Below are 14,984 nucleotides of genomic sequence, written 5' to 3'. Positions count from 1 at the left end.
TGAAAGAGGCTAGAAAGCTGCCTTTTATCCAGGAACGTGGGATCTCATGCTGTAAGTGGCTTGATGGTGAAGGGTGACGAACAAGGATCGAGGTTTATTCCGCCTTGCTTCCCAGGTCATAACTGTCGAGTGGTTAATTTTGTCAGCAACTAGGGCGGGAGACATGGTCATCGTAGCTGATGAGGCAACATCCATGCATGTTCCATATTCTGAACGCAGTTCCTAAAGGGCGTATTATAAGCTGAGACACAAACGACCGGGAATATTGGCCTTTGAAGGAATTGCTGGGTTGTAATTGTCCTCTAGTCAATGCCTACCAACAGAGCATGAGATAAGGTATTCAAAGTTTAACATCCATCTCAACCTGAGCGTGTAAGCTGGCAACAGAGAGTCCGAGCTGGTCTAGGCCAAGTCTAGTGTGACATAACCCTAACCCCGACGGCCACCTCCAGTCAGCGTAAGTACACATCCAGGACAGGCAATCAGGGCAATCATCCCAACGGCCCCGTCCCAGCCCTCATCAGCAACGCCGTGCACAAATGAGATGCTCAAGACGGCACTGCCACGAGCCCCTTGAATCATCTACACATTGGTGAAGCTGGAAACGAATAGAAAATAACGCACCACCAACGCAACTAGCAATACGACACGGCAGTCCATCCGTGTCGCCTTCCTCATCCAGTGCTCACACGCTTCCGTCAGCCTTCTCAGTCGGTGTGTGTAAGGTGTGAGATGAAGTCGTCGCCAACATGTGCGTTTTGTGCCCGGCCCTCTCACTCTGCTGCCGGACTCTGCTGAAACTAAGAGTGTGACCCAGGACCGTATTTGCCCTTATCATCATCAACAAGGCTGGAGGCCTGATCTACAACAAGACGTTCTACGAGGCCGGGCTGAACAAGATCAGCACCAATGACTACCTCGTCCTCGCAGGGACCTTTCACGGGTAAGGGGCGACGGATGCTTTTTTTTGTTTGCATTCATACCAATCCCAAACCCAACCCCAACCTAACCCCCCCTTGGATATGAATGAACTCCATCTATAGCTCGTTTCGTTGTTGTGCTCACCAACGTGCGCCATACGCATTATCCACCCCACCGTACAGAGTCCACGCCATCACATCGCGACTAAACCCCGTCAAGAACCCGGCCAACCGGGCCTCTGCCTCGGCGGGCGGCATGTTGACGCGGCCCGACCCGCCGTCGGGCCTCGAGGTGCTCGAGTCGGAGAACTTCCGGCTGCAGTGCTTCACCACGCTGACGGGCGTCAAGTTCCTGCTCTTCACCGACACCACGCAGGCCAACGTCGACCAGACTATCAGGCGCGTCTACGACATGTACTCGGACTACGTCATGAAGAACCCCTTCTACCAGCTCGAGATGCCCATCCGCTGCGACATGTACGACCGGAAGCTCTTGTCGTACATCCGGGAGATCAACAATAGGTAACTGATCAGGAGCGGGTCCTCTAGGAGGGGAGGGCGGCTTGGAGCAGATGTCTTTACGAGCAGGCATCATCAAATACCTTGGGAATTACTTGGCGTTTAGGGAAATGTCGTGGGAAATGTGTCGTGGAGTTCTCGGTGGAAGCGAGCTTTTCATGTGGTTTGGCCAGAAAAGCTTACCGCTCCCGTTCCAAGTTAATGCCAAGCAAATTCTATTCTACAATGAGTCCAAGGGGAGGACCGGACGCCGCTGAGAAAACCTCGCGCAATAAGCAAAACAAATCATGAGGTATCCATCTTATCGTCGTCCTTGCTGCTGCCGCTGTCCTTCTCGTCGCCTTTGCTCCCGCTCGGCTCGCCGTCCTTGCCTAGCAGCGGCTCTGACTCGCCCTCTTCCTCCTTGACACTCTCCAGGCCTGACGCCTTCTTCGCCGCTTCCGCCTCCTCGCGATCCCGCTTCTCCTGCCGTAGCTTCTCCTCCTCCATGCTCATGCGCAGCGCCAGGGCAAGTTCCGGATCGATGGACGGGTCGATGCCGAACGGGAAGTCCTCGGACGAGGCGCCGCCCGCGGCATCGCCACCGGCGCCGCCTCCCGCACCGTCGCTGCTGCTGGCATGCTCGCCCAGCAGGATCGACGACGAGATAAGCTGGTCGCTAAGTAGCTTACCGTTGGGCGGAAAGACGACGAGGTTCGACCCTTCGCTGTTGCCCTTGACCTCGCGGTTGAACGCCTCGAGCTTCTGGTGGTTCTCATCGTCGATGTCGCCAAAGAGCACAAAGTCGACGTTGTTGTTATTCTTCTTCATTTTCTTTGCCAGCTTGACCAGGTCGCCCTCAACCTCCTCGATAGGCGAGCAGACGAAGACAATGATGCGTGCCCGTTGCGAGGTGTTCTGCCTGTGTTTGAGCGCCAACTAAAGTCCATGTCACATATGTGTCAGCCGCCGAGCCTATAGCCTTCTATACTGTGTGCAGCTGTATTTGCAGCCCCTCTATGTCTCCATTGTAGGGCAACCTTTGAACTTACGCCTGCTACTTGAATGCCTGTCGCAAGGTGCGCAGAGCCGCGGATCTTCTTCTTAGTTCGGTGCAGGCCGTCCAGAATCTTGCCCTGGTCCGTCGTGAGCGTCACTAGTACCTCGGGGCCCTTGCCGCCCATGCTCATCAGGCCGACCGAGGACTCGGGGTTGCCTTGTACAACATTTTGGAAGATGATGTTGACTGCGTCGGCCTGGGCGTCGAAGCGCGTGGGTGTGTAGTCGCCGTTCCGGCTGCTTTCGCTATTATCCACCACGATCATTACCGCCTCGAGACCCATCTTAATAGACTCGTTGTCGAGCAACAATAAAAATCGATGGCAGCTGTTTATACGATTCAAAAACTCGGGTCGGGGCTGTCTTGTATGTTTCGGTTCGCTGTGGAATTTCGAGGTGGGTTATGTTGAGATAGAGGTTGGCGATTTGGAGGCACGAGTGATGCTGGGAAGCAGCAGGAGCTCTGCGTAAGGCGGTTCAGCCTGGAGTAACGAGGCCCAGCAGCCAAAGTAGCCTGCACTTACACGCCCGTGCGCTCCGCCGCCAATAACGAGGTACCCGCTACGTGGGTTGATTTGCCAAGCCTTTTCCAGCCCGCACGGGGAGCCGTGTCCCCAACACCTGGCTGAGAAGCTCTCAGTGGTCCGAGCTTTTTTTTTGTTTACTCTCCAAAACACTGGCCATTCACGTCGCAGCGCCAGCGTCCCACGGCACCCCTTCTAGCGAACTTCAAACAGTAAACCGCTCCGAAGCAAGACCTCAACAACAAACGACAACAACAACCGCCGTGGCCTTTCGCAACAACCAATCCTTAGAAACCTCGCCCTTTTTTACGACGATCAACCCATTTATCAACGAGAATGCCTCCCGCGCGCGGCAGAAAGCGAAAGTCGAACCAATCCACGGTTTCGAACGATGACGAGCACTACCAGCAGAACGCGCCCGTCATGGCAACAAGTCCGCAGAAAATTCCGACAAAGACAGGGAGCCCCAGCGCAGCAGACCAGCGCCATCAGGAGAGTCCGGCCAAGAAGAGAAAGCTGAACAGCAGCATCACGCTTGCGCAGAAGCAGGCGCTGATTGACAACTTGCAGCTTGAGAGTGAGTTCACCCAGCCCAATTCACACAGAACCCTACATATATCCCATTACCTCTAGAAGCCCCGCAAAAGCCTTTATACTGCCGTTTCCTCGAGAGAGCGCGACGCTAATTTATATTTCTAGTAACGGAACGGGCCCGGAAGCTGCGAGCAAACTACAACATCCACGCACAGAGTCTGCGGACGCGGATTGAGATTCGCGTCAACCGCATCCCGCTCTCGCTGCGCAAGGTCAAAATGGGCGAGCTGCTGCAGAAATTCTCAGCCGAGCAGCAGCAGCAGCATCAGCAGCAGCAAGCGCAACGGACAGCAGTAGTTGCTGCTGCCAATGCTGCAACCAGGGGCCCTCCGGTGCCCGCGAAAGACGCCGTGACCAAACGCCCTCCCCTGGCTAGCGCGCCCATGTTCGCCTCTGGATCTGTGTCTCCGATGCGGCCAGCTAAGAGACTGAGGTTTGTGCACTATCCCCCAATTCTCACCCACGCCACTTGACGAGATCTCTGTACTGACCAGGCGTTCCATTTCACAGCCATGAGATATCTGGCGGTGGCGACAAGGAGAACGACTTTGAGCGCAACATTGAGAATCCAAAGAAGAAGACGCGCGCCGGCCCGGCCACGGAGCTCGTGCGCAATCCGGGGCAGGTGCTGTCGCCGACGTCGTCGAACTCGCGGATCCAGCGCGGTGGTGAGCGGGCCCAGCCTCCACCTCCGACGCCAGGTGGGCGGTCGGGCATTGCGCGCCCCGTGTCGCCAACCAAGATGGGCGGCACGAGCCTACTGAGCAACATGGTAGAGAAGTCGCGTTCGACGCGCGCTGCGGCCACGGCACGCAAGACGACAACGTCGACCACAGCGAGCTCCGCTAACGGCGGCGGAGCCACGACGACGATGACGACGACGACGACGCGAACGAGGAGGGGAGCCACAGCAGCTGCGCCCCCACCGCCCTCGAGGCCTGCAACGCGGACGGCGCAGAGAGTTAGTGCCACCAGCGAGTCCAGCGACGGCAGCACCTCGACCGTGGTGAGGAAGCGGCCAGCCACGGCCATGGCAACACACAAGGCTGCGGCGCCAGCCCCCGCTCCCGCCAAGCGCACTGTTATGGGCACGATCAAGAAGGGAGTCGCGGCCGGCACGAGCAGGAAGGCCCCCGCGAGCAAGACTGCCCCGCCAGCGGCTTCAACGGCTGGTACTGGAAGAGTTTTGAGGAAGCGAGCTTGATGGCGCCCCGTCCTTCGGTAGTTTGCATGAGATTAGGGGCGGTTGCCACTGGCGTTTGGGAAAGCATTACATATCGATTGTCAGAGTGAGTGATTGACGCATGGTTTATGACGGATTTTCCATCTCAGTGTCTTGTCTGGATTATAGTTTCGGCGGAGTCTGTTTTTTTAGAGCTGGCAAATAGGTTTCGTTCTCGAGTCATAATGTCATCGGACAGGTAGTACGTCTACCTACGGGATACGGTGGCCGTTTCGGCACACACAATTGGAGTTATTGATATTCCTGTCTTGCGCTGTTGGTACCGATGGTAACTCTCAAGTCTGTTGTCAAACACCGATCCCTTCTCCCCCCGCGTGTGGTCTCGCCGGAGCGTACCTAGCCAGCGCCGGGGCCGGCGGCCTTCTTTTTCTTGTCCTCGACGAGCTCAATATTGTCCTCGGGGATGTCCTTGTACTTCTCTAGCAGGAACTCCTCGATCTCGCCGCTGACGTCGCCCTGCACGACGATCTCCTCGCCGCCGCTCGGCACCTTGGTCACGGACGAGCCCGTGGCGAACTTCTTGCCAAAGTCCTTGGACACCTTTTTGAGGTCGAGCCCGAACGCCTCGAGCCCCGACACGGCCGTCACGTACTTGCGCTTGTTGCGCTCGATGCGCTTGATCGTCACCACGCTGTTCGCTAGCCGGTCAGCGTGCTTCTGCTCCGCCGCCTCCGCCTTTGCCGCCTTCTTCTTGGCGTCCTTGGCCGCCCGCTCCTGCGCCTCCAGCGAGAGGGAGGCTGTCGCGGCTTCTAGGACTTCTGTAACGGTGGGCAAACAGGCGTCCCCCGTCAGCGGTTAGCGAGATGGGATAATAATAATGCATGGGAAAAGAGACTCAGGGGGGGGCAGTTTATGCTATTGGGAGTGGATGGGCTTTTGTTTCCTTTGGGTCTTGATTGTTGCATATTGGGGGTAAAGGGGTGGTGGCTGAGGTGAGTGGTCGGACGGACGGAGAGCATGACGAACCTGGCGACCATATCCTGGCGTACATGTCCAGGTGCTTCTTCTCGAGCCACTCCTGGCACTTCTTGACTGTGCCGCCATATTCGCAGTACTATACCAGATGCCGGCGAAATACCGAGTAATAAGCGGGATTGCTCAAGTTGTTTCGTGGGGATTGGAGGGGGTGTAGCAGCAACGGCGTTGGGAAAGCGTACCTCAGGTGGCAACGTGCACACTAGACGAAAGGAGGGAAGGGAGGTTGCATGTCAGTACCTATTGGCGGGAACAAGCTTTTGAAAAGGGGTACGGAAAAGGGGTAGAGGGGGAAAGAGGATAGATAGATAATCGCGTCAAGGGGGTTCGTGTTTACCACCGCAGTAAGTGACGTGACGGGCGACCGGGGCGGCGGGGGCCGCGGCGGCGGGCTGCTGCTCAGCCATGACGAAAGCTGTGTGTCGCTCGCTCGGCCTCGAGAGCCGGAAACAACGGAGGTCGCCGGAGGTCGTGTGACTGGGGCGGCGGTAGCAGTCGCGATGTGGCTGTGATATTGGTGCAAAGGGTGCTGTGGCGGGCTGTCACAGGCGCGTGGTTAAGCGTGTGTGCCCTACGCGTCGTCGTGGCTAAGGTAGATCCTGGTGCAGCAATCTTGTCTGGTACGTGTTCGTCGTCTTGGTGAAGTGCAGCAATAGAGCCCAGTTCGTTCTGCCCCTCCTCTCCTCGCGTATTGGATTGATTGCGGGGTACCTTTTTTTCCCCGGCGCGGCGGGGCACAAAAAGGCCAAGCTTTCTTGCACGCAGAACGGAAGGCTTTGTTGTTGGCCAATCATGTGCGATCTAGCAAGGGAGCAGAGACCCACAGCAACGGGCGGCTCGCCTTGCTCACGTCCCTGCGCGAGCTGCTGCTGCTTCCTACGGTCTCACGCTCCAAGGCCTTGAGTGCCACACTGGCACACTGCGTTCCATGCCGTGACGGGACCTGGGTCGTCACAAGCGCCCACCTATGTCGCCTCGTCCTTTCAGCGCAGTTCCTGCCTTTACTGTATGGATGTCTCCACACGCTCTCCAGTTCAGCCAAATATTTGCTGCGGCTGCGCATTGAATATCAGATTATCATCACGAGTGCCCTGCCATCGAGCGTCATCCAAGTCATCATCGCAATTTGCCTCCTGCAAGCTGCAAAATGCGAGGCTCGACGGGGGCGGTTGCAGCCCTTGTTTGTGCTAATGGCCGAATGCTTCGCGCCGATGGCCAGCTTTCCATGTATTTGACTTGTGTGGGTTTCCAGAAGAATTGGGGCTTGCACCCTAAAGCAAAGCAGCATTTGCGAATTATTATCCGCCCATGAAATGAAGCCATTTAACCGTCTGCAAAACCTCTTGGTCGACGGCTACCTGGGGGCGAGTTGGTGATCACCGAGACGGACTCGCCTTTTGAAGGAAGCAGCTCGCGGCTAACTTGCAGACTTCTCTGGCTGCGCCGTATCGGCTATGCAGATCTACATGACACAATCGCCAACTCGGCTCTTACCGGCCGAAAGAGGACCAGTGAATGGCCGGATATGGAAAGCCAGTTCCTCAAGGAAGAACAGTCAGCACATGGGATCATTGGCATGGCTTTTGCTGTGCCGGTGCCCTGAATGACAGGAGGACGGATGGACCGTTGTGGTGGGATCGATGGCGGCTCATATGCTGTGTACTGTGAAGGGAGTGGATGGCGGTTCAAGGCGTGGTTAACCAGCGGCACAGGCTTGGCATATGGCATGTTCGGATTCTCGATGCTCGATCTCGATATCCGTACGGAACTGCACATACATTCTTGCAACTGTTACAACTGGGCTGGGCTGGACTCTGGGGTAGCATGGCAGGCAACTCAAACTCCCGAGCCCAGTTCCCGGTTCAGCATCATCTCGCACGTACGCACGCACCGTCCCGTTCGTTCTCTGCACGGCGCGTCTCGAAGTGGCGCTGCAGAAGTGAGGTAGGTGGTCTGGGCCTGCGACGCTGCAGATTTCTTCTCGCGCGCTGTCTTGCCCCAGGACTCGTCAAGAGTGGCTTTCGCAATGCGCGCATCATTCCTCTTGGCCAGGTCGACGGGTCCCAGCTCCCCGAGTTATGTTATGTACCTACCCCCGTGCAGGTGTTGCACACTACTACTAGAGCTAAGAAGATGGGATGTGGCCTGGGCTCGCCAATGAGGTGGCACAGCCGCCCTGAGGCTTTAAGCGCCCGTCCGACCTCTGGCGTGGTACCGGGCCGCCCCATTGGCTGAGCTCTCTTGCAAGTTGCAGTAACTTGTTCCCTCGCCCACGCCAGGGACGACATTGGCGCGCGCCTTACATACGCATGGCATATATCGATTCGCTGGCTCCAGGCCGGTACCGGGTCTGGCGCGCCCTGATTCGCCTGCCCCGTTAAACCTTCCCCCCTTTCGCTCTCCTTCGAGTCTTGGGCTCGCTAGATCCGACGACGACTGGCCTGTGGATGGTGCCCAACCCAATGGGCCCGCCTCGGCCGGCCACTGCTTCCACCAGGCTTGCAGGGCCCCCGCTGCAACGCGAGACCCGACTTGGGAAGCTTGGTCCAGCCTGCCGCCTGCGCTGCTCCGGACGTGGCCACCACTCCCTGTCCGCTCGTCGACGTCGGCGGGAAAGCGAACGCCATATGGCTCGGCGTCGGTCGCGTGCGTGCGTGCGTGCTACTGCTTAGAGCCTTAGACTGCCCGTTAGGCGCTCAGCTCTGGTAGGAAATGCCCCCCCATGGCCCATTGCGTGTAGTAGGATGACTGGCGTCTCCTCTGCCCCTCCCTGTCTCGATTCCTTCCTTTCAGGTTTATAATACATGGCATCCCCGGTCACCTGCGAAGGTGCCGTCTAGTTGCCCTCCACTTCCTTTCTCCACGCCTCTTGCGCACGTTAAACAATAGTGCTTCGTTGATCGAAGCTGGTCCCTCGTTGACCATCCCCTTTTTTCATTAGTGCTTGTCGTATTGCCCCGACGCTGGTCGTCTCCCACATCGCCTAATCAGGCCTATTCCATGTTTGTGTGACCCAACAGCCGCCCTATCGATATTCCTTTCAAAATCCCGCCGAACAACAAACAAGCTTCCGCCTTGACAATGTCGGACTTCGTGCTATTGCCCCGAACATTTCGCCCGCCATCCCCGCAGGGTCGGAGGAGGTTGGGTCGGACCCTTAATCCCATAATGGAGGAGCCTGAGCAAACAAAAGAGGCACTCGCCGCCGGTGAGAGGAGGAGGAGGCTCCGGCAGCCGACTGAAAAGATCGAGCAGTGGCTCTCCCCCCTGAGTGACCACTTCCCGACTCCGCGCGGCCTACACTTCCTCGCCGCCCCGGTCGTGCCGGCCACGCCGTCGTACCAGTCGAGTGAAGGCGAGGTCGACCTCGACCTCGACGACACGAGCTCCGAGACCTCCTCGTCCAACCCGTCCAGTAAGATGTGGAACAACCGAGGAAGCATCGGCACTGATGTTACCGAGTTTGACGACCTCTACGACGTTTCCGACGACGAGATCCACCGCAAGGAGAGGCTTATGGCCAACGGCATTGGCCGCCAGGGGAGTGCAAAGAGCTCGAGGAGTAGTCTCAGGACGTCCTCGCGGTCCTCGACCGGCTCGCGCCGAGGCCTGGCTCCTCTCGTGATCCCCTCCGACGCCGCCCTCGTCGCCGCCGCCAAGAAGGCCCTGGCCTCGCCCATCGCGCCAACACCAACTTCGGCCGTCCCCATGTCTCCCGCAATCATGTCCCTCATGGAGCTACGCCAGTCGCTCGAAGTTCCCCACATGTCGGCACCGCCGTCCCTCGACGGGAGCATGAACTCGGAGGAGCTGGCGCTCATGTCGGCACCTCCCACTCCCCTAATCGGCGCCCAAGACAACGTCGACGAGGAGTGGTCCGGAGTCCGCCTCCAGCCCGGTGCCCTCGAGACGCTGCATGCTCTGTCCGGCAGCGACACCGAATACGAGGAGTCCCCCACCACCCAGGTCATCGAAGTTCCCCAGGAGATGTCCGAGATGCGCCAGACCCAGCAGCTTCCGCGCTTGATGACGGGCATCAACAGGGCCCCCTCGGCCCACCGCCAATCCCTCGCCGAGCTGAGCAAGCTCGACATCCCGTCTCCCGGCGGCTTCTTTGCCGACCTCTCGTCCGCCACCCGCCGGACCTGGCACATGGGCGTCGCCAGCCCCGTTTCCAACCCACCCACCTCGACCACGGCCGAGAACTTCTACAAGAGCCCCTGGGCCCGAAATGGCGAGAAGATCCCGCCTCCGCCGCCCCGTCCATTGCACCTTGACAGCCAGCCCGCGGCTATTGTCGAGCGCGTCGTCGAGGTTCCCGAAGGGGTCAACCCTGAAGATCTCCCCACCGCGATCCGACTTGAGGAGACCCCAAGGCCCGTCACCGCCCGCAGAGTCCCGCCCACTCCCGACTTTGTCGTGCCCACGCCCATCACCGAGGAGTCTGCTTCCTCTCCGGTCGATGCCACCGAGATCGTAGTCGAGGATCTGTTGCCGCTGCCTCAGTCCGAGAATGCCCAAAGCCACGAGGACCGCACCGAGATGTGGTTGGCTGCCCAGCGCGCCTACCTCCAGGGCGTCGTCGGCTTTTCAGACGACGCCGAGCCCGTCGAGGCGGCCAAGGCTGAGGAGTCCGAGGTCGACGAGAAGGCCCAGGTCGCCGCCAAGGAGGTGGCTACCGAGTCCGAGTTGAAGAAGAAGTCTGTCCGCTTCTCCGAGGCCGTGCTCTCCAAGGAGAACCTTCCGCGCAGCCTTCCGTCCAAGCTCCTGCGCCAGGAGTCTGCCTATTACCGTGCCTTCACCGATGCCTCTGTGAAGTCGTGCCCCACCGACGTCTTCGTCCACCAGCAGCCCCGCTTCGAGGTGCTCCAGTCGCAGCGCGTCTCTCTCAAGGACAGCCACCGCAACCAGCTGCTCGGCAAGTACCAGCTGTCTGTGGTGCCGCAGTCGTCCAAGAAGCGCATGAGCGCCAACGTGGCCCGCGGTGACGACATCATCGCCGAGGACCCGGACAAGCTCCGCGCCGAGAAGGAGGCCGAGGCGCTCGGTCAGATGAACATGCCCACGTGGCACGTCGCCGCCACCAAGATGCTCAACGGTGGCCGCCTCATCGCCGCCCCCGTGGCCAAGCGCCTGGCTCGCCAGAGCCGCATGGCACCCGGCCCCGACGGCCTCAGCAGTGACCGCGCGCGCATCCTCGACCTCGGCGGCCAGGGCGCGTGCGACTGGGCCTGGGCCACGGCCATGCAGTACCCCAACACCAAGATCTACACTGTCACCACCAAGGCCATCCGCCAGCTCAGCAACAGCAACATCCGCGGGCCCTCCAACCACCGCCAGGTGGCTGTCGAGCGCCTCACCAAGCTTCCCTTTGCCGACGACCAGTTTGATCTCGTGTCGGCGCGTGAGCTGCACGCCGTGCTCAAGCTCTTCGGCGAGAACGGCACTGACGAGTGGGACCTCTGCCTCAAGGAGTGCATGCGCGTGCTCAAGCCCGGTGGCTACCTCGAGTTCAGCGTGCTCGACTCGGACATCATGAACGCCGGCCCCCTCGGCAACGCCAAGGCGGTCGAGTTCGGCTTCGCGCTCCAGACTCTGGGCTACGACGCCAATCCCACCCGCAGCTTCATCAGCCGCCTCGAGCGCGCCGGCTTCGACGACGTCCGCCGCGCCTGGATGTGCCTGCCGGTCGGCCCCAAGCCTGCCGCGCCCAAGGCGCCTGCCGCCGACCGCGACAGCACCGTGACGGTCCCCGGCAAGACGCTCGAGCTCGAGGCCATCGTGTCCGGGTCCACCGACAACGTGGCGGCTGTCACAGGCATCGCCGCCGGCTGGAGCTGGGAGCGCTGGCTTCTCCGCGCCGAGATGGAGAAGGCCGCCGGCGACCTCCGCCTGTCCGACACCGTCACCCCCGGCGAGGCCATGCGCGAAGCCGGCAAGATGATCGCCGACGTACACGCCGTCGTCGAGGAGGGCCGCGCCGTCGGCTCCGCCTTCCGCATGCTCCGCGGCTACGCCCGCAAGCCCAGACCCACCACCCTCGACAGCGGCATCATCACCATGGTCTTGGATATGGAAACCATCTAATTGGGACAAAGCACACCCCCATGCTTCTCTTCTCTCTCTCCTTTGTCTCCTCTCTCTCGTCCCGGCGACGGTGTTGTCGGTGGTTGGCGGTCTTCACACATTGGCAAGATAAAAAAGACTGTAATAGGCCGCCGGTTGGGCGTGTATGTGTTTACCACTTCTTGTATTTGATGGGGATGGTTGGCAGGGGCAGTTTGCGGCTTGCTAGCTAGCTAGCTGGTGTATTGTGGTGGTGGTGGCGGCGATGGTGGTGATGATGGTGGTGATGATGGTGTTTCTCCCTCCCTCCCGCAAAAGAGTCCGACCTTCTTCCTCTTCTTCGATCTATACCTTTTTATCATATACCACACCTTTGTAAATTCTAAGAACACACGTCGATTATCTTTTTATATCAATAACATGGATTGATACCCCTCACTCACTCACCTTTGATCGCAGACCGTAATCATTTGGTCTCTTGTTGGACTCGTTATTTGTGTTTTGATGAGTGAGTAATAAATGTTATGTTATGTTGTATTATCAGGTACTGCATGTACGTATATGTGTGCGTGGTACAGAGCAAGATCGGGAGTTATGCTACTATGCAGGGCTGGCGGGCCTAACGTTATGAAAAAATAGGGGAGTTGTGGGTGGGGGCTGTTTACATCGTTCTGTTTGTTGTCCGTTTCAATTCAACAACGGCGGAGGATTCTGGGAATTGATTCCCGTGTCAAGATTTCAGAGCTCACCACATCATTGTTTTGTTGCCATCTCAACTCAACTCACCTAACCTCGCCTTACCTCACCTTACCTCATTTCACTTCACCTCACCTCATTTTACCTCAAATAGCCAGTCCATCTACATGTAGACCAACGGAGATTGTTCCCTTTCTTTTCTATCAGAGAGTCATTTTGATTTCGTCTTTCATTTTTATTCTTCATTCACTTTCCTTTTTTTGGGAGCCCCATATACCAATTGATCAATTACTGACCACCAGCGGCGCCAGCTTGAGAAGATTGTGAAGAGAAAAATCAAACGCTGAGCTCGGCGGTGACGGCCTTGTCGACGACGGCGCGGTACGGGCTGATCTTTTGCTCGAGCACGCCGCCGGGCCCGCAGAAGCGGTCGACAATGTCGACGCTGCGGCCAATGTACAGGTCGGGGCGCAGCATGTCGTCGAGTTCGGGCAGGATGGGCGCGAAGAAGGGGGTGGCGCGGATGCGGTCGACGAGGTCGTTGGGCTTGCCCTCGTTCTTGACGACGCTGCCGGCCTGGTGCGACAGCACGCGGATCTGCTCGTGGGCCTCCTGGCGCGACTCGCCCTTGGCCACGAGCTTCATGATGATGCTCTCGGTGATCATGAAGGGCAGCTCCTGCTGCACGCGCGCCTCGATCACTTTCGGGTACACGACGAGCCCGTTAGTGATGTTGTCGAGCCCCATGAGGATGGCGTCGGCCAGCAGGAACGTCGACGGGATGTCGATGCGCCGGATCGCGCTGTCGTCCAGGGTCCGCTCCATCCACTGGTCCGACAGCGTGTTGGCGAAGCTCGCCGGCTTGGACATGAGCTCGCGCGCCAGACTGTACATGCGCTCCGACCGCATCGGGTTGCGCTTGTACGCCTGGTTGTGCGGAGAGTGGATAAATATTAGCGTGAGATATGGATGGGGGGTCAGTTCGTTTGTTACGCACCATTGCAGACGAGCCGATCTGGTCCTTCTCAAACGGCTCCTCGAGCTCCTTCCACGTGGCGAGGTGGCGGATGTCGCCGCAAATTTTTTGCGTGGTGGCGCCGAGGCCGGTGATGGCGTTGGCGATGATCAGGTCGACCTTGCGCGTGTACGTCTGGGTCGACACGTCGTAGCAGCCCGCGAAGCCGGCCTTCCTGCAGACGAGCTTGTTGAGCTGGTCGCACTTGGCAGCGTCGCCGTTGAAGATTTCCAGGAAGGACGCCTGCGTTCCCGTGGTTCCCTGCGCGCCTGTTTGCCGAGAGGTGGCGTTAGTCGTGATTACCTTGCCAGATACACCAGCGGCTCGGAGAGCTAGGTGGTTTTGATTACATCTTCAGCCCAAAGTAGAATTCTGAGAATCATACCTCGGAACTTGAGCTCGCGGCGAACGTGCTCGATGCTCTCCAAATCAAACATGAGATCCTGCGCCCACTGGGCGGCGCGTTTTCCGACCGTGATGAGCTGCGCTAATGAATCATTGGGCAGAGCGCTCACATATTAGCTACTGTTTTCTCATGAGTCGAGATGATTCTCTGTTGAAAAACGGAAATCAGTTAAGCCACTTACCTGGCTGAAGATGGGTGTAAGCCAGGGTGGGCAGGGCCTTCCACTCGACGGCGAACTTGGCTAGGTTGTCAAGGACCTTGGCTAGCTTGGGGAGGAGCAGATCCATTGCGTCGCGCATAAGGATTAGCTCGGCGTTGTCGGTGACATAGCAGCTCGTAGCCTTGGTGGTTTTGGGGACTCTGTTAGCAGGTTCTCTGGATGATCCCGTGATGGCTAATAACTAACTCCGTAGTGGATGATGCCGGCAGCTTTGGGGGCGACGGCGCCAAAGGCGTGGACGTGGGCCATGACGTCGTGGCGGCGCTTCTTCTCCTCGACACGGGCGACCTCGAAGTCGGCGTCGGTGAGGACGAGGTGGGCGCGCATCTGGTCGAGCGCGTCGGGGGTGACGGCGCAGATGCCCAGCTCGCTCTCGGCCTCGGCCAGGTAGAGCCACAGCTTGCGCCACGTCGAGTGGCGCGACCGCTGGCTGAAGAGCCGCGACATCTCGGGGCTGCAGTACCGCGCCGTGAGCGACGTCTGGTAGGCATCGAAGACGGACGAGCCCGCCTTGATCTTGAGCTGCTCGAGCTGCTGCTGCAGCTCCCGGATCTGCGCCTCCATGTTTGGCGTGTCGGCCATGTTGATTACTAGGCAAATATCTTGCGTGGTGGCCAAAAGACGGCTGTTAGTCGCTGGCTTTACTCTTTGGAGACATTTATGGACGGTTGGCAGGGGTTCTATACTCAAACTAGGACTGGGCACAAGGGTTGGCCGGGCTGGTTTAAGGGGGCGACTATACCAAATTATCCCACTTGGTGAGGGTGA

At 58.7% G+C, this 14,984-nt stretch overlaps 6 protein-coding genes across 6 annotated transcripts; 3 read left to right on the top strand and 3 right to left on the bottom strand.

Annotated features, from left to right (window-relative positions):
* Window positions 1-366: 366 nt before the first annotated feature.
* On the top strand, window positions 367-1,583 carry B0T26DRAFT_853796 (Sybindin-like protein). The gene is made up of 3 exons (XM_060447671.1): window positions 367-751; window positions 818-943; window positions 1,104-1,583. Coding segments are annotated over exons 1-3 (471 nt in total). The 5' UTR covers window positions 367-749; the 3' UTR covers window positions 1,447-1,583.
* Window positions 1,584-3,042, bottom strand: B0T26DRAFT_708242 (uncharacterized protein). Its single transcript, XM_060441888.1, has 2 exons — window positions 2,471-3,042; window positions 1,584-2,357 (listed from the first exon to the last, which is right to left on the bottom strand). Exons 1-2 carry the CDS (start codon window positions 2,759-2,761, stop codon window positions 1,725-1,727), a joined length of 924 nt encoding a protein of 307 aa, XP_060295837.1. The 5' UTR covers window positions 2,762-3,042; the 3' UTR covers window positions 1,584-1,724.
* Window positions 3,043-3,046: 4 nt separating this feature from the next.
* B0T26DRAFT_277037 (Borealin N terminal-domain-containing protein) lies at window positions 3,047-5,011 on the top strand. Its single transcript, XM_060434135.1, has 3 exons — window positions 3,047-3,578; window positions 3,701-4,028; window positions 4,106-5,011. The coding sequence occupies exons 1-3, from the start codon at window positions 3,338-3,340 to the stop codon at window positions 4,797-4,799; spliced, it is 1,263 nt and encodes a 420-aa protein (XP_060295836.1). The 5' UTR covers window positions 3,047-3,337; the 3' UTR covers window positions 4,800-5,011.
* Window positions 5,012-5,183: 172 nt separating this feature from the next.
* B0T26DRAFT_610115 (translation initiation factor SUI1) lies at window positions 5,184-6,193 on the bottom strand (the record flags this gene model as incomplete). The annotated part of the gene is made up of 4 exons (XM_060435887.1): window positions 5,184-5,596; window positions 5,805-5,892; window positions 5,996-6,015; window positions 6,151-6,193. Coding segments are annotated over 4 exons (564 nt in total), but the record flags the coding sequence as incomplete, so codon positions are not given.
* A 2,701-nt stretch (window positions 6,194-8,894) lies between these two features.
* On the top strand, window positions 8,895-11,900 carry B0T26DRAFT_647650 (uncharacterized protein; the record flags this gene model as incomplete). The annotated part of the gene is made up of 1 exon (XM_060437917.1): window positions 8,895-11,900. The coding sequence occupies one exon, from the start codon at window positions 8,895-8,897 to the stop codon at window positions 11,898-11,900; it is 3,006 nt and encodes a 1,001-aa protein (XP_060295834.1).
* Window positions 11,901-12,911: 1,011 nt separating this feature from the next.
* Window positions 12,912-14,780, bottom strand: B0T26DRAFT_645319 (L-Aspartase-like protein; the record flags this gene model as incomplete). The annotated part of the gene is made up of 5 exons (XM_060437706.1): window positions 12,912-13,502; window positions 13,573-13,859; window positions 13,976-14,077; window positions 14,178-14,337; window positions 14,403-14,780. The coding sequence occupies 5 exons, from the start codon at window positions 14,778-14,780 to the stop codon at window positions 12,912-12,914; spliced, it is 1,518 nt and encodes a 505-aa protein (XP_060295833.1).
* Between the last annotated feature and the right edge of the window lie 204 nt (window positions 14,781-14,984).

Source organism: Lasiosphaeria miniovina (assembly GCF_030549165.1).
Source record: "Lasiosphaeria miniovina strain SMH2392-1A chromosome Unknown B0T26scaffold_4, whole genome shotgun sequence".
Taxonomy (NCBI): Eukaryota; Fungi; Ascomycota; class Sordariomycetes; order Sordariales; family Lasiosphaeriaceae; genus Lasiosphaeria; species Lasiosphaeria miniovina.
The sequence above is the reverse complement of the archived record's forward strand: the minus strand, read 5'-3'. Positions and strand labels throughout refer to the sequence as shown.